Raw genomic sequence first — 27,654 nt, forward strand, 5'->3', positions numbered from 1 at the left:
TTATATAGTATACGGAGCGAGAGAGAGTGACATTTGGCCAAATATGATTTCACGTTTACTTACACAGTATAGGGAGCGAGGTAGAAGATGTGGGTGGATGATGTGTGTGTTTATGTGATCCAAAGTATAGGGAGGAAGAGAGAGTGACATATGGCCAAATATGATTTCATCTTTCCTTACACAGCGAGAGAGAAAAAGTGGGTGGACGATGTGTGTGTTTATGTGATCCAAAGTACGGGGACATATGGCCAAATATGATTCTCTCTCTCTCTCTCTCTCTTGCCAATGATATTGATGCCAAGCTTCAAGCTGCAATAACCACAACACTTCCTCTCAATGCACTTCCTTCCAAGCTTCATAGTGTTTGAGTCCATGGACTCAAACTCATTGGGATTTGAAAAAAAAACTTTTTTTTTTGGGAGGGAATAAATAAAAGATTGTGAATTAGAACTTTAGAAAACTAATTGTGGGCTATAGCCGAGCGGTAGCCACTAGTACTCTAGGAAGTGTGATTTTACACAATAAAAAAACATTAAAAAAGAATATTTCAAAATACGAACCATGTAGGGCCCACGTTGTGATTGAGTTGGGGATTATGAAATTGTAACGCCCACCTAGAGTGTCCGTTCTGATAAACCAATTTTTCTATTTCCTGTGCTGCTGCTTTCTCCTTAGAGCTATGGCGCTGAAGGTCCTGCAGGCTGCCCACACACAGAAGACGTCTACGCCCACGACGATGTTGTAATCGCCGTTATTTGTTGGGCGCGCTACCCTGACCCTATTTTTCCCCATCACAACTTTTAATCCTCCTGACAGACATGCCATTGTTGTGCTGATGCCCTATTATGCTTCCAGGTTTTCACTGTGTTAGCGCCTCTGCGGTGTTCATATCCTGGATCTTCTGCGGTGTTAGGTGTTCAGCCATATCCGGGGTCTCCTGCGGTGTTAGGGTCTTAACCATATTGCGGTGTTAGGGTTTCAGTAATATCCTGTGCCTTTTGCGGTGTTAGAGGTAGGGTTTCGGATCGCTTTAGGGTTTCTATCATATCCTGGATCTCGTGCGGTGTAATGGATTCAGCCATATCGTGGATCTCCTCCTGTTTGAGGGTTTCTCGTTCTTCTTCCATAGTGTTAGTGTTCCCGCCCTGTGCAGTTTCAGCCAACTCCTCCATCTGTTATGGTTTCTGCAGTGTCTCATCACTAGGGTTTCTCCTGTAGTCTTCATCTGCAACAGAAATGGCTGTTATTCATTTGACAGATCAAGTGGCTGGATAAGGAATGGGAATGCATGCTATATCGCAGGATGACATTGTATATAGTGGTAATCTTTCTCGGGACTTTGAGTAGTCTCGAGCATTTGTAAGCTGTTGTGGTCATTGCATTTGCACTTTGCCAGATCGGGGCTCCATGGTCCAGACTCTCTTTGATGCCATGGAAGAAGACAACACCATCATTGGAGAACCCCTGAAGCTAAACATATACGACCTTACTCTTATGAATGGATACATGTACTGGGTGGGCCTGGGTGTATACCATTCTGCAGTTGAAGGTGAGGTAATTTTAATGTCCTCTTAAAAAAATAAAATCGTAAAGGCAGTCTTTTGCTGTTAAAAACTTCTATGCAACATGCAGTCAGACAAAACTTGGGCTTTCATCACTTTGTGTAATGGCAAACAAAATTTATGTAATCAAAAGAGATTTCTGAAGAGGGTACTCGACATGCTGTTGCTTGATTGATTTTTATGTGTGTTCCAAGGTCACCATCTATCATCCTGTCCTAGACCCCACAAGAAAGATTCATTTAGAGCAAAAGATACCTTCTTTGGTAGGCCATTTTTTAAGGGAAAATTTGATGGCTGCAACTATGCCTCTCTAACAAACATGGTGTCGAAAGGCAAACTGTCATGGCACTGCTACATGCAGATACCATTGCCTACAGGCATCTCCCACATGGCAGGTCCCCAACCACACAACTGATGATTTGCCCTCCCAACACCCCTCTTCAATCGCGCCATGCGAATCAAGAGAGCAGGTGGCCTTAGGTCATGTGAGATCTGCTTCAACACCATAGCGTATGCAACCTCATGCACGACTGGCATGGTCAGCACCAAATGGGTGAGTGCAACCATTGCAAAGGGGGGTGGGGGGCCTTTTGTCTCCCTTCCGTGCCTTACAAAAGATTGGCCAGAGGAGATGCTAGGAATCCATCATTGATCCCAATTATATAGCGCTATAGCGACTCTGATATCGCTGTGTATGAGATAACGGGTACCCAATGATCCATGTTGCAAGGCCCCAACAACAGCGTGCAATTTGCATTCCCAACACTCTCCTTGTTGGAGTGGCAAATTACGTAGCTACTCCGGGGTCATTGCTCTGCAAGAATACACACAGAACAACCGAAGTGAAATCTTCACAACACAAAGCATTGAATTGCAAAATGAAGGGGAGAGCAAATAATATTATTGCTTGCAAACTTTGATTACAATTTGATGGTTGCTTGTCCACCTAGGTGTCCTCTAGGTAAGGAGCTTTAATGGCGATCTAGATAGACTTTGGACGAAGGATGTCTTGCTTGCAAAGAGCTTGAAGAAACTAGTCTATATAAAGTGCTTAGGGTCGGCATGGACGTAGGTCAATCTTGTCGACAAAACCCATGATCTGGTCCAAAATGACCAACCGACCATATCATTCGATTGGGGCTATATTAGATTATAACATTGTCTTGTTGGGACAATGCATAGCTCGCACGATTGTTGTAGACCGTTTGGACCCTCAAATGGGTTCTGCAACTTGGAAATAGCCTCTCCTCTGCTTGTTGTCTAGTGCTCACAAATGCGGTTACATAGTTGACACAAGCATGCATTCTACTTAGTAGGGTTCCAAGCCTACATAAGTCGTCTCCTAACCATTTTGCCATCATTCAATGTCCTAATTGGGAATTGTTGGGTGCTGACCACAATGGCTACTCCTTATATAGGAGGCCTTATAATAGAGCACATCTGTCAGTGACAACATGAGGCTGGATCATTGAGCAAATGCCTCCCCCCTCAACGTCCATCCGTAGGTGTCATGGTTTGGTTAAGGACTAACCTTGGTTTTCAGTTGTGTTTAGGGAGATTCAGGGAAGGACTTTACAGATGGTACTAGAGCAACCTTAACACAGAGGCTGAAGAGGTATTCGTGTCTAAGCGTTGTTCGTGTTGGATTTCCGAGGTAAGCCTCTCATCATTTCTCTTTCTATCAAATTGATGCTGTACAGAAGTTGTACAAAGTTTTTGTTGGCTTCAAGGTTGCAAGAATAGTTGTGTGTTAGAGGGGATGCAAGGAGTTGATTCGCTGCTGTTTGATGTATATGTGTATGGCTGTAGTGATTACCCAATAGGGGTTGTAGGTGGCTGAGGGTTGCAAGGCTTGAGGCCTATGATGGCTAGCCTTAGGGCAGCCAATCTTGGCTGCCCTAGGTGGCTGTGTTGGGGTAGCAGCCAGGCTAGCGTAGCCTGGGCAGTCACCCAGGCAGCCAAAGCTAGCCGGCGAAGGGTAGCGGGGCCAGCTTGTGCATTTTGTGCAGAAGCATGGTGTGTGCAACATTTAGTAGGCGTTGCAAGCATCCAACACCGGCAGCCAAGAGAAGGCGCAGAGATGAGGGCGACCAGTAGACAAAAGCACCGGCAAAAGCTAGGAAAAGCTAGCGCACACAAAAAAAAAACAACATGCCGGCACTTTTAGAAAAAAGCATCATCGTTTTTTGGAAGGAAAAAACAGTTTTCTTATTTTTATAAGCGATGGCTTGGGAAAAGTTAAGTCAATAAAAGCACATGAGATTTTTTCAATAAAATTGAAAAGCACTTTAGTCTTTTGAGAAAAAACTCGAAAGCAAGTTAACCTCTCCACTTTTTAGTATAAAAAGTAGGTTTGCTTAGAAGTTCTCCATACACAACAACAATCTCCTTGGTTAAGAGGGCTGAAAGTACATGGCCAATTTCCAAGTGCGGGATTGGTACTTGTGATCGGGGGATGAGCGGGATTTCGGGTGACACTTCATCTCGACACGGGAGTTTTCCTTGAGCAGCAACAAATTATCTAGGGTTTGTCATGGCTGATGAAGTGCTTAGTGGAGAATGATCGTGGGATGGACGAGAATGTTCAATTTGATGATGGCCATCAACATGACGATGTGACGGTTGATGACCTTGTCACTAAGGTTGACTTTGATGTACGGATGACATTGTTAGAGCAGTAGATTACGAACCTGACTAACACCATGTTTGTTATGCAAACAACTTTGGCAGGTCTGGTGATAGTAGGGGGAGTTGGGATAGCTTTGGTTGCACCCTCTTTTACTCGAGAGTCCTACACGAGGGAGAAAAAGTAGAGGACTTAGGAGACAATTGACTCCTGGCTCACAGATGGGGTACACATTTTGAGTTCCACCCTTTTGCTAAGGATAAAAGGATACATATGGTATAGGGGTTCCTGATAGGAAAGGCTCTTGGAAAGGCTCTTACTTGACCTGGTGGAAAGTGTTATGCATGAAACCTACGATGTGGGTAGATTTTGAGCGGGTTTTTCGACAAGTGTCAGTGCAGGCCGAGGATGAATACGACATTTATCTCCAAGTTTAAAAACTTGGAAATGAAGAATATGTCTTTTGACATATATTTGCAAAAGTTTCGAGAGTTACAAGCTTGAATAACTTAGATGGACTCCATCACTATTCTTGGATTATTCTTTCTGGATGGATGCTTGATGAATATTAGCTCCAGATTAGGAATAATTGAAGCAAGATATTGGATGATGCTCTCCGATATGCCAAGATTTATGATGAGATTGTGGCTAGCTAAGACACAACTAAAGAAACCCCAACAACCCTCTTTGACATACCAGTTAGGATCCCAACATAAACGAAAGTTTAAGCATGGGAAGGATTCTTAGAAATAGCCAAAGAAACCCCTAACAACCCTCTTCGACAGACCAGTCAAGGATCCCAACATAAACGAAAGTTTAAGCATGGGAAAGATTCTTAGACTCAAACCCAAAGTCAACCCTAGACTTTGGGAGACCCCAATTCAAAGAAGGCGAAGAAAGCGGTGCAGACACTCCAATACATTACGGAGGGTCGATGCTTCACGTGCAGTTAGCAAGGGCACATGAGGACGAATTGTCCAGAGGCTAAGGGTAAGTCAAAGTCAAAGGGAGCCCATTTGACCGAGCTAAAGGAAGCTACGAGTGAGGATGTAACTGAATGATTATGTGTGTTTGGCATGTATCTCAATCACTCTTATTATAGAGGAAGTGATTTTGTGGTTCCATCCATGATTTAGTGAACTGTGTTAAACTTTGTAAAAAGATAATTATGACGTGTGTTGTTCATTTTATCTGTCGTCGCTAATTGGAAGTATTGAGTTAGCTTCGATGTATTGGAATATCCGAGGATGGGTAATAGTAAATCTCCTGATGGACGAGGGTGCTTCTTGAAGCACAAGATTGACAAAGGCAACTATATATTCCTTCCCATACGAATTATTTTTAGAGATAGGTTGTAGAGTGCTACCTATTTTAAAGGTTGATCTTTGCACTTGTGGAATAGCTAGTACCAGTTTTGTAATACCCTTTGGGCTCTTAGATGCTCTTGCTATGGTTGTTGGCAGATATGAGATGATTTCTTTAAAGCATAGTTAGAGCAGATCTAGAGGGAGATTGAGTGGTGGACTTTCTCACTAGGTCAGAGACTGTCTCATGGTTCCGGGATTTATTTTCTCTTGTGAGGGATTAATTGACCTGGCTGTTCCTTTATAGCCTACCTGCAAGGAGACCGTAACATGAGGCGAGGTATAGTCGCATCAAGACAAGGATTGGGAAAGGATTGATCACCCTAACTCAGTCTTGCAATATAAAGGAGGTTTTATTATTTATATGAGGTATATCTTGGTGGCATGGGACACTAGGATCTTGTGTGAAAATGGCATTTTTCCAGCACTAAAAGGGGTTTTGATCTGATTTATTTGATTATTTTTGGGTTTTTATGTCTTGTGCTGCTGGCCGACAGCCCCTTTATTGGGCTGACCAGCAGCCCACCTCATATATATAGATTTGCTTCATCATTCAGCATTTGTACCACATCAGCACCACATCCGTGATCACATTAGTCACCACCACATCGTACACTTGCTGTTGCTGTTGCTGTCGGCGCCTGCACTACATCAGATCATCATCTTCGCTGTTCAGCACCAACGTTTCTCTTGCAGCATATCTTGGAACAGCAGCCCTCTCTACTACAGTAGAGCACATCAGCGTTTTACATCAGCTCATATCTTGGGACAGCAGCCCCCTCTCTGCTACAGTAGAGCACATCAGCGTTTTACATCAGCTCATACCTTGGGACAGCAGCCCTCTCTGCTACAGTACATCAGTGTTTTACATCAGCATCACATCGTTGGGACAGCAGCCCTCTCTGCTACAACACATCAGCGTTTTTTCATCAGTTCATATCTTGGGACAGTAGCCCACTGTATGGAGCGTATGGAGGATGATCATGGCCATGGAGGTGATGATGACCGTGATACGAGAGAGGCTCAAGAAGTTTGTGGACGGTGATTTTCTAGTTTTAGATATTTTGGATTATGTTTCATAAATCGAAGATGAACACATACTCTTAATTCCAGAGACAATTCTTGATGTCAGACAGAAAGAAACACGACATAAGCTCACTACATAATTTTTGGTTAAATGGAGAGATCTTAATGATTCCGACTCTACTTGGCAAAGTGATGAAGACTTACAGGAATATCCAGAACTTCTTCGAGAATCCTTTCAAAGACAACCATCTCTTCTTAGCCGGAGTCTTATTTTAAGTGGGAGGGAATGTCACGATTGTGACTAACTCTCTTAATCTCTCTTTAATTACTCCTTAATCTCTTATTAACTAAAAGGACACCTATGAAGGGTCACACCCTTACACATGGGTCACTATCAAAGGACATGTCTATTCATTAAAAGACACATCCCTAAGTCCAAAGGACATAACCATTGATTCAAGAGCCACACCCCTTCCCAAGGATGTGTCTCTTCACTTGTACCCTTTCGGTCTCTATTTAAGAAAGGCTCCTCACCACCACTCAGGTATTGCAGCACCCTTGTCTCTAGAGTCTGCATCACTTCATCTTTCGCTACCCACTACCACCTCGGAGTATCTTTGCATCCATTGACGTGAGCCCTTGACACCGACCACCTCTCGGAGTGCCATGTTAGCAGTCATCTCCTGTCTGTACACTTTACCAGGGTCTCTGTTGTGGGTGTGCCTGTAGGCTGCCTGTTTTAGGTTTTCCCATTTTTCCTCACTCTCCATGTATTTTTCCATTTTTCCCTAAGGTGTGGAGGACTGTCGGCTGTTCTTAGAAGTTGCTTTGGTACCTGACCTGTCCAGGTATCCTGGCCGACTTCAGGCACTTGGCCGACTTGCTTGGTTGCTGGTCGGGGGCTGCCCATTGGCTGGTCGTGAGGAGCATGGGTTGCTGTCGGCCTGTTTTAGGCTGGCTGACTAGAAGCATGGGGCCATATAAAATGGCCCCCTTGCCCCCACACTTCTCACTTGTCATTCTGGGATTTTCTTGAGTGTATATAGCAGAGTTACACAGCTTCTCTCTCTCTCTTTCATTTGCGTTTTGCTTTCTATAGCATTTGTCTTCATTTCTGTTGTGCATTTTGACATGGTATCAGAGCCCCAGGTGGCTTGATGCTTGGAGACAGTGGGACGTCGAGGGTTTGCTGATTTGAGGTGCTGGTTGGAGATTGTTTGGGCTATGTGGGACTTGGAGATTGGGTAGAAGGCGGCCATCACCTTTGGACAGCCACCTTGCATATTATTTGCAACCTCCTCTTCTTCTTTTTTCCCACCCACCCTCCCTTCACAAGACCTTGTGAACCCTTGAGATGGCAGACTTGCTTAAGATGGCTGAGAAGCACGTGAAGATCCCAACACTCCCACGTTCCCGGTGGACCGACAGTTGGGCGGGAACAACTACGGCATATGGAAGGTAATGATGGAGTCCGTTTTGGAGTCTTATGACTTGGCTGATTTCATTGTTGTTGGGATTCCACGGCCGGAGTTGGAAGACGGGGAGTTACCCTCTATACAGAAGGAACGGGAGGCTCAAGCATAGTTATGGGATCGTGTCAATGCCTGTGTCCGTTCTTTCATCTTTCTAAATTGCACACCACAGGTGATCAATCACATAAAGCATATGACGCTGGCCAGAGGGGTTTAGCTTCTCTGTACAATAGGGTATCATCCATGAAGAGGATCTCCTTGGAAGTTCAAATGTGGGTGATGAATCTTGCAAAGTCGTCGACGATGCGGGAGCACATCAACAAGGTGCAGGCTCTTCAGTAGGAGGTTCTCCAAGCAGGGAAAGAGATATCGTTAGAGGATATGGCCATCACGTTGTTGTTCCATTTGTCCTCTCAATACTCAGCATTTTACTCCTCTTTGATCACCAGTGGCAGGCTCAACACCATCATGTGGCAGGAGCTTGTGCCAATGGTCTTGGACCATAAAAGCGATTTACGAACTCTCCACAGGGCGGAGGTTCTGAGGCCTTGATTGGCCAGTGGTCGAAAGGTCATAACGACAACAAGGGCAAAGGGAAGTCTTCATCATCGGAGAAGTCTTGTGAGAAGAAGCCCGATTCAGACTGTGAGAAACTGATGGCCGAGCAGACTTGTAACGATTGTGGCGAGAAAGGCCACTATTGGAGGAAGTGTCCCAAGCGGAATAACGGGAAGAGTGTTGATTCTTCAGCTTCAGCTTCAAAGATTCCAGCCTTTGTGCACTTAGAGATTTTGGACACAGATGCTTCATCTTCTTCGAGCGAGGAGGCAGTTGGCTTCACCGCTAGGGATACTCGGGAATGGATGCTTGATAGTGGTGCTTCTAGGCACATGACTCCTTCCCGCGATTTCTTAGAGATCTTAAACGGCAGTCGCATTTTCATTGGCGATAATTCCACCATACTGATTCATAGTGAGGGTAGGATGGAGATCATTCTCGATGGTAGAGGGGGGAAGCATTCCTCTCGTGTTCTTTACGTCCCCGCACCTGGTTTTCATCTGTTGTCAGTGCATGAGGTTTGTGTCATGTGCACAGTGTGTATCTACCGAGTGCTACACGCACGCAAGACTAGTTTCGAGGCTTGGGGAAGCTTGGAGCTAGGCAGGCTGATTGACGAGCTGAGTTAGGGATAGACTAACGGGCGGGCACCCAAGTATGGACGGGCGGGCACCCAAGTGTGGACGCGCGATGATCGGCCAAGAGCCTATAAAAGGGTGGCCAAGGTTAGTTATTGGGATATATAGAGTCTCACGAGTTTGTGAGAGCTCTATGGTCTTGGAGCCTGGATCTAGTGCAGACGTGCACCTGCTTTATGTAGCCGAGGCCGGCAGCAATCTCGAGGCCCGCGAGGGTAGCTTCGTGGCGGTATGGGATGTCGCGAGGAGGAGATTGGTCGGTACGTCAACCTAGTTAGCTCAGCTCGTGGCTCGGTGGGAACAGCCAAGACTGTGGGCTTGCCCACGGCTGTCATGGTTGGGAGGTAAGTCAGGCCTGCACCCCCTTGTTTGTTTGTTCGTTTGTTTGCAGGATTCGAGTCTCGTACCAAGAACGATCACGAGGAGATCCGAGGGGATTTGACAGTGGTATCAGAGCATACCTCGTGAACGAGCAAGTCGGTAGGTAGAGAAGATGAGGTCGAAGAAAGGTATGTGTTAAAAAAGTTTGCTGTTTTTCTGTGCATACTGCTGTTTTTTCAGATTCAGTATGTGTTTTTCTTCATCAAAGAAACCCATGTTGATGGGAGGTGGTAGTCTAAGTAGGGTCGTTTGCTTTGCAATGAAGAGGCATGATTCGTTTGTGCAGTCGCATGAACGTAGTGAGAGAAAACAGGAAAGCATGATTCGCTGCTTTTGGTTGAACGCGAACGAGAGCGAGAGAAAGAGAGCAAGCATGTGAGAGAAGGTGCTGGCGGGTGTTAGCGTTTGGCTATCGGAGGTTGGCAGCTGGCCAAGCCTCTGTAGGCGACCCTGCAGGCGGGCGCATGGGCTTGCGTAGCCAGGCGGCCAGGCAGCCAAGCCTACGCAGCGCTTCGGCCAGGCGGGCTGGTGCCTAGGCCAGGCCCACGTAGACGCCTAGGCCAGGCCAGGTAGGCGCCCAGGCCCATGCCGCTTGTGGCCATACCTACGTGAGGCTGGCGCAAAAGCTGAAAAGCAAACCGGCAGCAGGTTGACGTCAGCAGACAGCATGCCGGCGGCTAATCCAGGAGGGATGAGAAAAAAAAAACAAGGAAAGCACTCGTTTTTTTTGGGTTTTCATTTTTTTTAGTTTAATTTTTTTTAAAAAATAGTTAAAAAAATCTCCCCCTCCAAGGTTTCAAGGTGTTTTATTTTTTATTTTTAAAGAAAATAGAATATATATATATATATATATATATATATATATACATACATAAAAAAAAACACAAAAGCAAAAGCTAAAGATAGCTTTTGGGGCTATCTTTAAAAACCCCCTTAAATGGGCTTCTTGCCACACATCTCTCAAGTTTTCAAGCTCTCAAGCTCTCAAGTTCACTCGCACTTTCATTGTGTAAAGATCGAATTTTCTCTCCACTTACCCTCTTCACGATGTCGACCCAAGAATCGGAGTTGGAGCCCCTTGTGGAACGCGAAGGCTTGCCGGCTACGGAAGGTATTGATGTCGATCTTTTTGACGATTTTGTGTCAAAATCAGATTTCCAAGAGTTCAAAGTAGCTCTTGAACGTCAGGCACAAATCGCAGCCCAGATGCAAGCTTTGCAGAACTCCATCGCTCTATTGACCACTACCCTCTCTACTCTATCAGGTATGGATACCTTGGCCTTTGCTTTAGGCCCCAACATTACTCCGGAACCGTTCGGGGGCGAGCAAAAGTAGCGCACCAAGGAGATCGTGGACACGTGGCTACATAAGTGGCAAGTTCACTTTCAGTTTCATCCATATGATGATGGGAAAAAGATCCAGTTAGCAGCAGGTTTCCTGTCCGGCAAAGCTTTGCTTTGGTGGAAGAAACTCAACCCTAAGTCAACGACTTGGGCACAATTCGAAGACGTCTTCAAGAAAGAATTCCTCAAGAAAGAGGATGATTATGATGTTGTTGCTCGGTTTTCAACTTTGACCATGACCTCGCAGCACCTCACTTATGAGGTCTACCTCCAGAAGTTTAGGGACTTGCAGATGAAAGCTACAAAGATGGATCCCACTACTCTTTTGGGATTTTTTGTAGCTGGTTTACCAGACTTATACCGTTTACAGGTAAAAAATAACAAATGTAAACGAGGCCATTTATTCAGCTCGTATCTATGATGATACAATGGTCTCTTCCAAGTCGAAACCTGTTACCGATCAGGGAAACAAGCATAAAAGAAAGTTCTCCACACCTATGGCTAACACGACAGAAGGAAAGTCTTCGGACCAACCTTTGAAGAATTCAAGTTTGACACTAGCGAAGAAGAAACGACTCCTTAGGGCTTTAAAGCTCAAGAAGGAAGGACGTTGTTTTATCTGCGAAGAAAAAGGACACATGCGTAACGAGTGTCCGAAGCAAAAGGGTGCCAAGACAAACGCAGGACCCAAGCCAAAGGCAGCTAACCAGTTGTCTCTGACAGGTACGTCAATTAGTGTACTTTCTCACCCTAGTACTTGTTCTAATTGTCTGTTCAATTCTAAAGTATTTGGCTTGCATGATCTTCTCCGAGTTTATGAAATGGCCATAAGATTCACATTCTTCTAGACCCTGGCAGCTCACACAACTTTGCTAACTACAAACTTGTGTAGAAATTGAGTCTTGATACGACACCCAGCGATCATACCTATGAGGTACGCTTACCTGCGGGAAGGCAAGTATGGGATCGAAAGGTGGAGATGCTTCCAATCCAGATTCAGGACTACAAAGACACTCTGGAATGCTATGTTATGCACCTAGAGAATGTAGACTTGTTATTAGGGATTGAGTGGTTTAAGACTCTTCAAGTCCAGATAGATTGGTCTAGTCATATTTTTTCTTTTCAGCATAAGGACACCCAGTATAGTATTTTAGGTGATTGTGTTCATCCCTCTCAGGGACCTCTTGTAAATACAATTGATTTTGGAAATATAATGGATTCTTCTTTGTATACCGCTTTCCATTGTGTATTGATTTCACTTTCTTCATTTCTCATACCTTCCATGGATGTCAATGAATTAAGTGTGTTTGAAAGTAAAGAATTATAGAAGATACTTGATTCCTTTCAAGACGTATTTCCTAAGGAACTGCCATCGGGTTTACCACCTGAACGGGCAGTAGATCATCGCATTGACTTGATCCCTGGTGCTCATCCTGTCAGTATTCCATCTTACAGGATGAGCCAAGCTGAGGAAGATGAGTTGGCTAAACAACTCGACGATTATTTAAGGATGGGCCAGATTCGTCTAAGTAAATCACCTTGGGGTGCACCTGTGTTGCTTAGGAGAAAGAAGGACAATACCTGGAGAATGTGTATAGATTACAAGAGATTGAACAAGCTGACCGTTAAGAACCGTTATCCTCTCCCTAGATTAGATGACCTGATTGACCGGTTAGCAGGAGCAAAATATTTCACGAAGATAGATTTACGTACTGGCTATCACCAGATACGTATTCATGAAAGGCATGTCGAAAGAACCGTCTTTCGGACTAGGTATGGCCATTACAAGTTTCTCGTATTACCTTTTGGGTTAACCAATGCTCCAGCCACTTTCCAGCAAATGATGAACGATCTTTTTCGTGAACATTTGGAAAAATTTGTGGTGGTGTTCCTGGATGATATTTTGATATATAGTCGTACTCTTGAGGATCATGTCAGACACCTCACGATTGTCTTATCTATTTTAAGACAGAATCAACTATATGCTAAGTTAAGTAAATGTGAGTTCTTTATGACCAACATCATTTACTTGGGACACAAGATCACTCGAGATGGATTGAGCATTGACTATGACTCAGTTCAGAAGGTTCTGGACTGGCCTATACCGCAAACAGTGAAACAACTTCGTTCTTTTCTCGGTTTTGTAGTTTTTCTTCGGAAATCTGTGCGGGAGTACTTTGAGCTCATACTACTGATGACCGACTTATTGAAAGGTCGTGGACGTAAGTCAAATCAGCCTATCACTTGGAATAACGTTTTGGATATGGCCTTCAGACTTTTGAAAGATAAAGTCAAGGAAGCACCTATCTTAGCATTACCTGATCCTAGTCGGCCTTATGTTCTTGAAACTGATGCCAGTGACTATGCTATCGGGGCTGCTCTATTTCAAGATGGTAGACCGGTTGCTTTTGAAAGTAAAAAGCTAGACGACACTCAATCTCGTTGGCCAACCCTTGAGAAGGAGCTTTATGCTGTGATTCATGCTCTCAAGGTTTGGAGACATTATTTATATGGCTCCAAGTTTGTGGTATTGACTGATCATCAGTCAATCAAGTATGTGTGTGATGCGGATGATTTGAGAGGAAGGAAAGCTCGTTGGGCGGAGTTAATGCAAGATTTTGATTTTGAGATTATCGGAAAGGGTCCATGAATAGTATTGCAGATGCGCTTAGTCGAATTAGAGAGGTGAATACTTTGTCGTTCACCGAGATTTCTACTGACTTATTTCAGTCATTGAGAGGGCTTTGCAGGACTGATAGTTATTTTGGTCCATTTTGGCAGAAGATCCAGGACGGGAGCTCATTGATTGACCAAGACTCAATGACTGAGCAATCTACCATTCAGGCTGTAGGAGGCCAGTGGATGATTCGGAATGGTTTACTATTCCGTAATGATAAAATTTGTGTACCACAGATCCCGGACATTATGTCCAAGATTCTTAAGGAGTGTCACGACGCCCCTTCTGCTCGACACCCTGGGATACACAGGACGCTATCGTTAGTGAAACACACTTTTTATTAGCCAAAGATGAAAGGGTATGTAGAAGATTATGTTCTAAAGTGTCAAATTTGTCAGGCAAATAAAGCTGAACGCTTTAGACAGGCTGGGTTGTATCCTTTGCGAATCCCAGGTAACAAATGGAAAAGTATTTCCATGGACTTTATTACCGGATTGCTTCACAAAAATGGCTAGATTTTTATCGACCCAGAAGACTATTACAGCTACGCAATTAGCACGGCAGTTTATTAAGCAATTGTTTAGACTGTACGGGTTACCGCATGACATCGTTAGTGATAGGGACTCTAAGTTTACGAGTGACTTTTGGAAACTTGTTTTTGAGAAGTTGGAAACAACTTTGAATTTGAGTTCCTCTGATCATCCTCAATCTGATGGCCAGACTGAAAGAGTGAATCAGATTTTGGAGGATATGCTTCGAGCATATGTATCCAAAGGACAGAGTTCATAGGAGGATTATCTTCCTATGTTAGAATTTGCATATAACAGTACTAAGCATACGAGTACAGGTTTTAGACCTTTCATGCTTATGTATGGTTTTCAACCTAGATCACCTGTTACAGTAGGATTCTCAGGCCTTCAGCATGATGCAGTACGTAATTTTTAGCAAGATATGCAGGAAATGTTACAAGTTGCGAAGTGCTCAAGACCGAGACAGGTTTTATTCTAATAGACATCGTTCACCCAGAGAGTTCTCTGAAGGAACGATGGTGTATTTGCGAGTTCCGAAAGATTTCGAGACTTTACGGATAGGTCGATCTTCGAAATTATCCCCTAGATACTGTGGACCATTTCGTATTACACGACGGATTGGTTCAGTTGCATATGAATTCGATTTGCCTTCTCATGTGAAAGTTCATCTTGTATTTCATGTCAGTAGACTTAAGGAAGTACTGGGTGGAACAGATCAGTTAGTTACTCCTCAAGAAATTATAGATGTCGAGAACATGACATTTGTTTTGCACGAACCTGAAAAGATTCTTGGATTTCGTGAAAGAAGATTGCGTAATACGCTTATCACGGAACACAAGATCAAGTGGAAGGACTGTGTTGAGGAGGACGCTACATGGGAGACATTGACTACTCTTCAGAGAGATTACCCTGGCTTTTTAGTGAGCTTAGGAGTGAGCTCTTAGAGGAAGGGGAGTATGTCATGTGCACAGTGTGTATCTACCGTGTGCTACATGCACGCAAGACTAGTTTCAAGGCTTGGGGAAGCTTGGAGCTAGGCAGGCTGATTGACGAGCTGAGTTAGGGATAGACTAACGGGCGGGAACCCACGTATGGACGGGCGGGCGGCCAAGTGTGGACGCCCGATGACCGGCCAAGAGTCTATAAAAGGGTGGCCAAGGTTAGTTATTGAGATATAGAGAGTCTCGCGAGTTTGTGAGAGCTCTATGGTCTTGGAGCTTGGATCTAGTGCAGACGTGCACCTGCTTTATGTAGCCGAGGCCGGCAGCAATCTCGAGGCCCGCGAGGGTAGCTTCGTGGCGGTATGGGACGTCGCGAGGAGGAGATTGGTCGGTACGTCAACCTAGTTAGCTCAGCTCGTGGCTCGGTGGGGAAAGCCAAGACTGTGGGCTAGCCCACGGCTGTCATGTTGGGAGGTGAGTCAGGCCTGCACCCCCTTGTTCGTTTGTTCGTTTGTTTGCAGGATTCGAGTCTCGTACCAAGAACGATCACGAGGAGATCCAAGGGGATTTGACAGTTTGCAAGACTGGCTTCCAGGTGGAGTTTGAGGAGCATTCTGTTGCTCTACGGGATAGAGAGACAGGCCAGGTTTTTTGGGAAGGCGGAGTGGAGAACGGTATATACAAACTCTCAGCACTCTCCTCTCTTACAGGCTCTCAGATTGGTGACTTGTGGCACTTTCGGTTTGGCCACTTGAATGTGGATGCGCTGCGACGAGCTTTCCGGGACCAGATGGTGGTTGGCTTGCCAGATGTTGGCAGCAGGCAGGGACGCTGTAGTTCTTGCATTCGTGGTAAGTAGCACAGGGAATCTTTTCTGAAGCAGGCTTCCAGGTGGGCTTGAAAACCTTTGGAGTTGGTACACATTGACTTGTGTGGACCTATGCAGACGCCATCCTTGGGAGGTTCTTTGTATTTTATGCTGCTGCATGATGATTGTAGCAGATTCACTTGGGTTTATTTCCTTTCCCAAAAGGACCAAGCTTTTGCTTGGTTCTATGGCTACGGCTGTCCATATCCTCAACCATGTCCGACGACTTCAGTACCAAACATGACTCCCTTTGAGGCGTATTTTGGCACGAAACCAGATGTCTCCCATTTCCGTGTGTTTGGGAGTGATGCATATGACCACATTCCAAAGAAGCAGAGGGGAAGCTTGACTCAAAGTCCCAGAAGCTTGTTTTTGTGGGATATAACTCTCTTTCCAAAGGATACAAGTTGTATGATTAGGAGAGGAACGAGGTTGTCGTGAGCACAGATGTGGTTTTTGATGAGCATGTTCCAGCTTCCACTGTTGATGAGCTGCCACTTCTTGGAGATCCAGACGAGTCTGATGATGATTCCCAGTTGCTTGTTCGAGCTGGACAGCGGTTGATTTTGCCTATGAGATGTTGAGCATGATCGTAGGTTATGTTTAGTATGGGTATTTGCAAGATTCACTAACATTGAAGGACTTGAAGGTGTGACAGCTTCTGTTGGATGCTCTATCAGGGATCGCTACCCTAGATAGAGTGAGTATTCTTAGGGATTGCGACCTTGGATGAGAATTCTTAGATGTATTTGTTTACTTGATAGTTCTACGTTTGATAGGGAAGTATGTTATGTTATCCCCTAGGTACAGAGATTATTACCACGCCCAAGTATGGATAGATAATTGGTTGGAATTGACTCTAAGGATTTACGTGCTACCAGACTTTTCGAGTGAGGGAGGTGGTGAGACTTGTTGAGGCTTGATCTGCTGATTTTTTCCGCAAGATTTGGAGTTCACATTGAGGCTTTAGAGACAGAGGATCCATTTGGATTGTTTTTGATGGGTTTGATTGTGAGCAGGATTTCAAAGACAGAGAGCTTGGTTGGGGCTTAAGCCGTCTTTGATTAATGATTGTAGGAGGATATTTGACAGATCAGTCTCAGGGTTAGAGTTCTAGTGATACTTTCTCAAATTGCCTTACACGAGTAAAGTTCTTTGCTTCCTTGGCCTTTTCAGCCTCCTCTTTGTGTTTTTTCTCTTTGGCTTTTTTTGCTTCTTCTTCTTTCGCCTCAATTTGTTGCTTGAGCAATTTGTTTTGTTCCAAGATTGCTATGACGAAGTCTTCACTGAATTACGGAACTGTTTCCGTGGTGGTATCTTCTTTGTTGATCTCTCCTTCCATGTCTTCTTTGTAGCTTTCTGAAGAAGTCTCTCTTGACATTGTGGAGGCATGGGTGGTTTTTCTTGACCATAGTTTTACTATCCATGGGATGCTCTTACTTTTGGGTAGTTAAGTTGGTTCACAACTTGTAGCTCTGATACCAATGTAGCATGCAATAGGTTGACGGTCGTAACCGGCAACAAAGCCTTCTTTAAATGTGTGAGTTGCTTGTGTTTCTTTGGAGAACTTTGTACAATGATGATGAATGATGATTGAGGATTGCCCAACGCAAGGTCACCCGTAGTTTAGGCTTCCCACTGAGCTAGTTCTGTGCTCAGGAAGACTTGCTATTTAGAGGTTCCAAGAACGGGAGATATATCCATTACATAATGCATATGCACGCATCTCTGCTTGCTTGAAATTGTTTTGACGTTACTTGTTTTCGTGTGACGGCTTGCAGTGACGTGTGCAGTTCACAGGCAGGGGATGCCTACCTGTGGACCGTGCGAATGCTTGGTATTCTTACATGGTTTGTGGCATGTGAACAGGTGATGAGTGTTAATTTAAACCTTTGTTTATTTCTCTAAGACTTTATAACCTTAGCAGTTCACATTCTTTTAAGTTGGGCATCGGCTAGTGCCTGGGCCCAAGGACCAAAGTATGGCCTGTCCAAGCCTTGGGACTCATTAATTTAATGAGGGGGCACCTTATAGAGGTGCCCACCTTCATTAAAGGGGGAGGCTATGCCACGTGTCCTATGAACATTGGACCCCTTCCACCTCAAGCCCACCAACCTCTCCCACAATTGCTCTCTCTCCTATCTCACGTTTGGCAGCTGGCGCATCCCTCCCTACCTCTCCATCTGCAAGTTGACTAGCTCCAAGTGCTTCTCTCTGCTGCCGTACAGTGCTATGTGATGTACCCGACTGTGTGCTTGCACTGTACCTGCCCTCTACCGGTTGCAAACGACTGTACTTGCACTGCACCTGCCCTCTACTTGCTGTACCCGACTGTGTACTTGCACTGTACCTGCTGTACCAGCAGTACCCGATTCTGTAGCTGCTGTACTGACTGTGGAGTGTGCACCACTTGTACCCGACTATTATACCTGCAAGTACATGCTGAAACCCTAACTGCACAGTCAGTACATGCTGTACTTGCACTGCACCTGCCCTCTACTTGCTCTACCCGACTGTGTTCTTGCACTGTACCTGCTGTACCACCAGTACCCGATTCTGTAGCTGCTGTATGGACTGTGCAGTGTGCACCACTTGTACCTGACTATTATACCCGCAAGTACATGCTGAGACCCTAACTGTGCCTGCAAGTACATGCTGAAACCCTAACTGTACCTACAAGTACATGCTGAAAACCCTATTGTATCGGCAAGTACCTGCTGAATATCATCCTATATCTGTAGTACCAGATGTACGTGCCACCAAGTGTACCTGTTTGAGTACTAGTTATTGACACCGTGTACGAGGAACGCTTGAGCCACGGTCCCTGCTGCTGCGAGGGTGTGAGCTAGGCTCTAGTATGAGAGTGCATGTTTGTGCGTGGTCTCAGAACGACAGTTTTTTGTTCACCTCCCTCCAGGTGTATGAGATTGGTGGCTAGGCTACTTTCACTCATTCGACGAGTCCGGCATCGACAGTCTACTTCGACATACTTTTGTTTGAGTAACTTGTCTTCATACTTGCATTATATTGGATTATCTGGTAGGCCCGCCCTTGGAACTAAATACTCCAATAATATACTGTAGTATTGAGACGGGGGTGGGGGGGTTGGCCCGTTCGCGGCCCCAGTGGTACTGTGCAATGCCTGTCTCTTTTGTAGATTATCTTGTGCAGTGATGTATCATTCAGTTGTTTTGTGCAATGTGGCTTTTATATTTTAAGTGTTGACGTGTGTATTGTTCATGAGACGGTGCCCAAGGACATTCACACCTAGCTAGTGTAGTTACAATCTCAAGCACACATGTTCTCTTGAATTGCTTTGCTGAATTTTGATGAATGAAGTGATTTATGCAATGGACCATGGGCTGCTTATAAATGAATGAACAGATATTGGTTGGTGCAAACATGTTGCTGTTGGCCAGCTCTTAGAGCCCATGACTTGTAATTTTTAAGCATTTAATGTTATGATTATTGGCATTATGCTGGCTAATTGTTATATGCTACTGGCCGATTGGTTGTTTATGTGGGGTTATGATGCCTTAAGCATCAACCAAGGCAAAAGTCCCATATGGACTGGCCTTATGAGCTGGATTAGGGCTGGCCCATAAGCCATATGCTTATACTCAAAGTATACTGCTCAAAATACACAAATCCACTCGGATCAAGTCACGTCCCAAACGGCCACCCCGTAGAGTATGACGACGAAGGATTAACCCCTTGCGTGATGAGGTAAGGGTTTGGTGGGGGTGCGGGTGCGGGTGCGGTGAAGCAAGGAAGCAAACCAAGCCTCCCCATTGGCCTATGCTATAAAACATACTGTCTGCCAATGCTTGCTTTTTCCTTGTGCGTGCTCCTTCTCACCCACAGATGCCTGAGAGGTGAAAGAAGGTGCCACAGTAAACAAGTGCTCCCGTCGTACCCACAAGTGCCAAACCCAAGTGCCTATCTTAATCTCAAAAGGGATCCTTCTAAGTTCTGCTGCTATGTCATAGTAAAATACATGCTGATTCTGGAAATTACAAAAAAGCGGGAGGAACAAACACACTTTATGCGAGAAAATCTAAAAATAGTGGCAAGGAAGAACTTACTCCTGTTCCATGTACAAGAGGGTTGCGAAATCTGCCTCCTAGCACTCTTGTCCCAGGCTTGATCAAAGGAGTCAACCTCTAGCTAAAAAAAAAACGCCCATATTGCTTTTTTCTTAAAAAGAATTGGTGCCTTCCTTCTAGAATCCCAAAAACGGCAAAAGTTGCTCTATTTAGAATGTTTTTCTAAAAAAACAGCATGCATGCTTTCGGTTTTAGAAACTGCATCAAAAGTAGCAACTCGTACTTTCCTCTCCTTGGTGGCCTGCTCTAAACAACTCTCTGCAGTCCACATGCCCATGTATATGTGCATACCCGATCTGTTTGCTCTCTTTGCTAGCTGCCTTGGTCTCAACTGAAGTCATCGGAGGTCGGTTGAGGGTATGGACAGCTGGAGCCACAACCACTCTCCAAAGTGAACGAGGAAGATCACGATGCTCCAGCATCGTCCTCGCCATCGCAACCATAGTTTGATTCTTTCGTTCAACCACTCCATTCTCTGAAGGCGAACTTGTATTGGCCAGCTCTCGCTTGATACCATGTTTTGCACAAAACTGCACAAACGCATTAGAAGAGAAATCTCTCCCTTGGTCAGCCTGAATAGTCTTTATGTGCAATCCAAACTCCTTTCTCCACCATAACATGCCACTCTTTGAACCGAGCAAAAGCTTGGACCTTCTGGGAAAGGAAATAAATCCATGTAAATGTGCTACAATCATCAATAAGTAGCATAAAGTACAAAGAACCTCCCAAGAATGGGGTCTGCATAGGTCCACACAAGTCAGTGTGTACCAACTCCAAAGGTTTCGAAGCCCACCTAGTAGCCTGCTTCGAAAAAGATTCCCTGTGTTGCTTACCACGAATGCAAGAACTATAGTGTCCCTGCTTGCTGCCAACATCTGGCAAGCCATCCACCAGCTGGTCTTGGAAAGCCCGTCGTAGCGCATCCACATTCAAGTGGCCAAAATGGAAGTGCCACAAATCACCGATCTGAGTGCGTGTCAGAGAAGAGAGTGCTGAGAGTTTGTAGATACCATTCTCCACTCTGCCTTCCCAGACAACCTGGCATGTTTCTTTGTCCCGTAGAGCAACAGAATGCTCCTCCAACTCCACTCGGAAGCCAGTCTTGCAAACCTCATGCACTGACAATAGATGAAAACCAAGTGCTGAGACGTAAAGAACACGAGAGGAATGCTTCCCGCCCTTTCCATTGGGAATAATCTCCGTCCTGCCCTCACTGTGAAACAGTATAGTGGAATTGTCGCCAATGAAAATGCAACCTGACTGCCGTTTAAGATCTTGTAATAACTCTCGGGAAGGAGTCATGTGCCTGGAAGCACCACTATCGAGAATCCACTCTCGAGTATCCCTGGTGATGAAACCAACTGCCTCCGTGCTCGAAGAAGATGAAGCATTTGTGTCCATAATCACCAAGTGCACAAAAGCTAGAGTCTTCGCAGCCGAAGCTGAAGAATCAGCACTCCTCTCGGTACTCCGCTTAGGACATTTCCTCCAATAGTGGCCTTTCTCGCCACAATTGTTACAGGTCAGCTCGGCCTTCAAATTATCACATGCTGAATCAGGCTTCTTCTCAGAAGACTTCTCCGATGAAGACTTCTCTTTGCCCTTATTTTTATTGTTGTTACGGTCTTTCGACCGCTGGCCAGTCAAGGACTCATAACCTCCGCCCTGTGGTGGAGGGTCCGTACAACGCTCTTCCTGGTCCAAGACTATAGGCACAAGCTCCTCCCATGTGATGGTGCTGAGCCTGCCATTCGTGATCAAAGAGGAGTAGAAAGCTGAGTATTGAGAGGTCAGATGAGAGTGCAAAGTGATGGCCATGTCCTCTGAAGATATCTCCTTTCCAGCTTGAAGAACCTCCTATTGAAGAGCCTGCAACTTGTTGATGTGCTCCTACATCGTCGAAGACTTTGCCGGATTCATCACCCGCATTTGCACCTCCAAGGAGATCCGCTACATGGGTGATACCTTGCTATATAGAGAAGCCAAATGTTGCCAAATCTCTCTGGCTAGCCTCATATGTTTGATACGATTAATCACTTGCGGTGTGCAATTAAGGAAGATGAAAGAATGCACACGGGCATTGACACGATCCCATAACTGTGCTTGAGCCTTCCGTTCTTTCCGAGTAGAGGGTAAAAGCTCTCCATCCTCCGACTCCGGCCGTGGAACACCAACCACAATGAAATTAGCCAAGTCATAAGACTCCAAGACAAACTCCATCATTACCTTCCAGATGCCGTAGTTGGTCCCGTCCAATTGTCGATCCACTGGGAATGTGGGGAGAGCAAGGATCTTCACGTGCTTCTCAGCCATCTTGAGCAAATCTGCCGTCTCAAGGGTTCACAAGGTCTTGTGAATGGAGCGTGGGTGGGAAAGAAAATGAAGAAGAGGCTGCAAATAATATGCAAGGTGGCTGTCCAACGGTGATGGCCGCCTTCTACCCGATTTCCAAGTCCTGAACAGCCCAAGAAATCTCAAATCATCACCAAAAAATAGCAAACCCTCAAGCTCCCACTGTCTCCAAGCTTCAAGCCACCTAGTGCTTTGATACCATGTTGGAATGCACAACAGAAATATGAGACAACTCCTATAGAGAACAAAATGCAGAAGAGAGAGAGAGAGAGAAGCTGTATAAACACTGCTTTATACACAAGATCCGGTACAAAATAGGAGGGGTGGGGGCAAGGGTGGTCTAAATACCACCCCCAAGTGCTGGTGGTATTTATAATCAGGCTCTGAAGATATCTCCTTCCCAGCCTGAAGCAACTGCTGCACGTGTAGCAGTACTACAACACAGGCTGCTGACATTGCGGTGCTGTACTTGTGATACCTGCCTTGTCTTCTATACTTGTTGATTCTGCTACTCACTCTGAACATGCTCCAGCTTCTGCCAAACAGGTAGTACCTGGCTGACGTCATCACATGTGTGGAGTTCTAGAGCTGCTGCCGTCTCCTGTGTGCTGCCCATACAAAGGATCCAGCATATGTGGAATTGATCAATCGTTTGCTTCTGCTCTTGGTCCTGCTTTTGGTGACTGGAAGACAGAGTCCTGGTAATATTCTGATTGGTGAGCCCTTGCCTTGGGCTGGTCACAGGCCTGAGAAGAGAAGAAGACTTGTGAGGACACTCGAGTTTCCAACCGCGTGCTCACATCTGGTTTGGTAGGGCTTGGTCCAAAATCTGGCATGCTGTGCTTGGAGGCCTGTGGAGGGTAGTATAGGATTGGCAGCACGATGCTGGAGCTTGGACAATGTGGGGCTGCTCCTTGGTGGTGGAATTTGAGTCTACAATGACACACATCTACTGTTTAGTATCTGTTTTCATTTTACTCTTGTATTGGAAATTCGGCCCAAGGCGCGCGTGAAGCTTGTATATTCAGATACTCCTTAATAATATATTATTTGGTGGGGGGGGGAGTGAGTCAGCCCATTCCAGCCCCAATGCTTTTCAGGTCTGTTTATTTGCTTTGTGCTGTGCCAGATGTCATCTTGTTTATTGATATTAATAGTTTAAGTGTGACAAGATTGTGCTAAACCCCGTTCGGGGGAATTTTATGATGTCACCGTACACTGAATGACCTCCATGCTTTGAGTGAGCCCTCCGGTTGTGGATTGACACCTGTATGTGGCTAGGACCTATGTCTTCCGCTTGGAGCCTTGATTGGATTTGTGAGGCTGGGGATTCGGTTGGTGCCTAGCCTTGACATGACATTTTGGTAGGCCTGGGGACTCCTTGTCCATGCTCAGAATGATTCACGAAACAAGCTATATGAATGGGAGGTTATCCCTTTACAAGTTGTGCATTGCATCACATCTTTGTGCGCTTGTTTCGTGTGAACTGTTTGTTCTGCCTGCTTTGCGTGTGAACTTGTCCAGTTCACGGGTGGGGGGCGCCTGCTCCTGAGCCGTGCGTGTGAACTTGTCTGTTGACTAGCTTGTGGGCATGTAATAGGTAGTAAGTAGAGCTTTTATAGTTGTTTTTATTTTTAAAATGTTGTTATGTTATAATTATAACATGCCTTGTTAGGTTCTCATCCACTTATAAGTGTCCCTATGGGCACCCAACACATCTTTAATAAGTGTGTCCACCTGTGGGGGATTGGCCCAACAATTGGCACATGGTTGGTTTATGGCCAACCACCCAACCTTTGGGCCTCCTCTCTCTCTCTCTCTCCATCGGGCAAGGGAAGACACATGTGAGATGAGAAGAAGGATCCCATTATTGCTGTCGTACTAGGCCCCTACTGCAGCCATCTAACTTGTTGTACCCATCACAAAGTGCCCGAGAAGATAAGAAGATCAGTTTGGATGCTTTGGTTTCCAATTGCGTGTATGCATTCAGTAGGTTGCATCCGTCCGTATGTACCTTATGATAAGGTACATTTTAGTGTACATTACGTTATTGTACCATATGGTACTTTTTTCTCTCTCTCTCTCTAAAAAAAAAAACTGCGCTGTCTCTCTCTCTCTCTGTGCTCGCCGCCGTCCTGTTCGTGTCCGCCGCCTTCCCTCCCGCCTGCTGTTCCCCCTGCTCACTGCCGCCGCCCTGCTCACTGCCGCCGCCCTATTCACTTCCGCCGCTTGCTGTTCGCCCTGCTCGCTTCTGCCGCCCTGCTGCTCGCTTCCGCCGCCCTCCCTCCCGCCTGCTGTTCGCCCTGCTCGCCGCCCCCTCTCTGTTCGAACTTGCTGTCACCCCCTCCCGCTTGCTGCCCTGTTCCCTGTTCGCTGTACGCCGCACAGTTTTGCTGGCAATATGCTGGCCAGCCTATCTATCCGCTAGGCTGTGCGCCCTGCTTTCCCCACCCACCCTTGCTCAGGCCCCCAAGGCAGCAACATAACTCTCTCTCTCTCGCTTCTTCCATGGCTTCCCCCTTGCGCAACCCGACGAAGGCGACCTTTATGGTCACAAACAAGAGGATAACAAATGTGGAAAAGGAGATGAAGGAATGGAAGGCAGAGATGGAGGGATGGTGGAAGGAGAAAGCCAACTTTCTCCAAATGGTATTCAATGAGGGTAAGCGGTGGAAAGAGGAGAAGGAGGACCTCATAGCAGAAGTCAAAGACCTTCACGGGGAAGTCAACACGCTCAAAGGCGTAATTTCAGCTCTTCAGAGGGAGCTTGCAGAGGCCAAGGCAAATGGTGGACTTGAAGAAGGTGAAATTCAGCCATCCATGATAGAAGAAGAGCTCAAGGTTATCAAGGAACAAGTACGGGCAATTAAGGAAGAAGAGAAGCAACACGAAGCAAAGACTTCCTCATGGGTGGAAGTCATCACCAAAACTCAAAAGAAGATGGATGAAGCGGAGAAGTGGATAGAGGTCGCCAAGAAGGGTAAAGGTAAGGAGATAACAACCCCTACACCTACAATCATTAACATGACTTTGGAAGAGGAACAACGAAGACGTACACGTGCTTTGCATGTGAGGATTACCGGCCTTAAAGACGGGGATAAAGTTGAAGAGGAGGTGAAAGAGCTTATGGTGTTGATGGGGATTGACAGTCCGGCACACGCAAAAGCCTGGAGAGTGGGCAAAAAAAGCAGAGGCAATGGGGAAACATCAAAGGAAAGAGCTCTCATACTTCGCTTCCCCTCTATTGAGGCGAAGAAGGAGTTCTTGAAGAGACGACCCACTTTAAAGAATACAGGCATTTTTCTTGGTGATGATCTTACTCTTTCACAGCTTGCACATATGAAGGAAGTCATGCTAGAGATTAGGGCGGCAAGAGAAAAGGGAAAGATAGCATTTTATAGAGAAGGGAGGGTGGTCATCGTGGAGCGACGCTCTACATGACGGTGCGAGACCTATGGGACCAAATTAAAGCTGGCAGCCTGGAACTGCAATGGATCCCTCAGACTTGATGTAGGTGCCTTTGAGGACAGCTTTAGAGATAGAGATATAGTCTTCTACTCGGAGACTCACTAGGCCCCTGGTCAGATGATGCCACAGGTGACAGGATACAGATGGGAGACAGCTTGCAGAGTAGGGACGAGATCGGTACACAGTAGTAGAGGATCAGGGGGGGTGGCAGCTCTTTTCAGGGAGGAGCTGCAACCGCTTCTACACATCGTTCGGAGAGATGATCAGGCCAGATATATGTGGGTGAGGAGACTGAGGGCCGACACAGGCAGATTCTTGTATATTGCCATATGCTATTTTGCTCCTAGTACATCGACATATGCAGCACCTAGAGGGCAGTCTCCTTTCTCTGTGCTAGATGATGACATATGGGAGTTCTCTAGGGATGGAGACATCATCCTGTTAGGGGACTTTAATGCCCGGACGGGCAACCGCCAGAAAGCCTTTTATGATACCTCGGAGGAGATGCTGAGAGAGCTGGACACTCTGGATATGGGATTAGACAGACGCTCACAGGATGTGGAGTGCACAGAGTATGGGAGATATTTGGTAGATATGGGGACTGCACATGGGTTGGCCATACTTAATGGATTGCAGAGGTTTCCGTCAGCAGCTGGATTTACTTGCTTTCCACATAGACATGGTGCTAGCACAGTGGATTATGTTATGGCTATGCCGAGCTTTGTTTCATGCATTGAGGACTTCACAGTTGGATCTCGGCCCATTGGGGTAGTAGTGGATCATGCATTGTTGACATTGACTATCTCCTTTCACTTTACCACAGCTCAGAGGACAAGAGTGGCAGATCACACTCGATATACTTTTACCTCAGAGACTGATGCTGTCTACACAGATGGGATTTATAGACGTCTGTCTGTACACAGAGGAGCCAGGGAGACCTTTGGAGGAGTTGACCCATATACTGACAGAGACTTTACAGGATGCAGCGAGAGAGGCATATCCACATACTCAGCCTGGACAGAGACAGCGTTCTGGATGTATGCCCCAGAACAGCTGGTCTGATGAGGAGTGCAGAGAGACCAGAGCCCGACTGCAGCGGGAGGTTGCTTTGGGAGTCACTACTCACCGACAGTCACGTATTGCCTTCCGACGCCTTGTGCGAAGGAAGAAGCGGGCCTTCCTTGCTCAGCTAGAGCAGGAATTATACCAGCTGTTCTTGAGCCAGGATTCGAGGGAGGCTTGGCGTCTTTTTCAGGAGTCCTCCCCTGCTTTGGCCATCACTTCTACAGAGGTCTGGGGTAGTTATGCAGCATCTCTATATACAGTTCCTGGACAGACACCTTTTCCTGACCCGCCAGCACCATGCCCACAGACATGTACTTTCTTTACCGCAGAGATGGTAAGGAAGGCCATTGATAGGATGAAGACTGGGAGAGCATATGATCATGATGGATTGGTCGCTGAGCACTTTATTCATGCGAGAGACATGCTGGCAGAGCTTCTAGCAGTGATGTTCAATCGTGCTATGTGCGAAGGCTTACCCGAGACTTGGAGTAGGTCCACCATCGTGCCTATCTTCAAGTTAGGGGACCCTATGGAGCCATTCGAGCAGAGGGACAGGCAGGGTTCAGGAGAGGTTTCTCTACTCTTGACCACATCTTGACTCTGCGGGCCATTATTGAGGAGGGCAGGTCGCATGGGCGACGGATTTATTGTAGCTTTGTGGACTTCCGCAAAGCATT

The 27,654-nt window shown here is 45.9% G+C and overlaps 1 protein-coding gene across 2 annotated transcripts in view; it reads left to right on the forward strand.

The window, feature by feature from the left end:
* Positions 1-619: 619 nt before the first annotated feature.
* LOC147635563 (deSI-like protein At4g17486) overlaps positions 620-27,654 on the forward strand; it is a 38,739-nt gene continuing 11,704 nt past the window's right edge. Inside the window, exon 1 of one of the 2 annotated variants that reach the window (XM_086802898.1) lies at positions 620-1,549. In XM_086802898.1, the coding sequence (XP_086659024.1) occupies positions 1,408-1,549 (142 nt within the window). In that variant the 5' untranslated portion in view covers positions 620-1,407. Of the gene's footprint in view, positions 1,550-5,059; positions 5,179-27,654 lie in introns of those variants that run through there. The other variant, XM_086802899.1, reaches the window with a different exon arrangement.

The sequence above is a fragment of the Cibotium barometz genome, chromosome 9 (assembly GCF_041138505.1).
Source record: "Cibotium barometz isolate CiBa-2024 chromosome 9, ASM4113850v1, whole genome shotgun sequence".
NCBI classification, from domain to species: domain Eukaryota; kingdom Viridiplantae; phylum Streptophyta; class Polypodiopsida; order Cyatheales; family Cibotiaceae; genus Cibotium; species Cibotium barometz.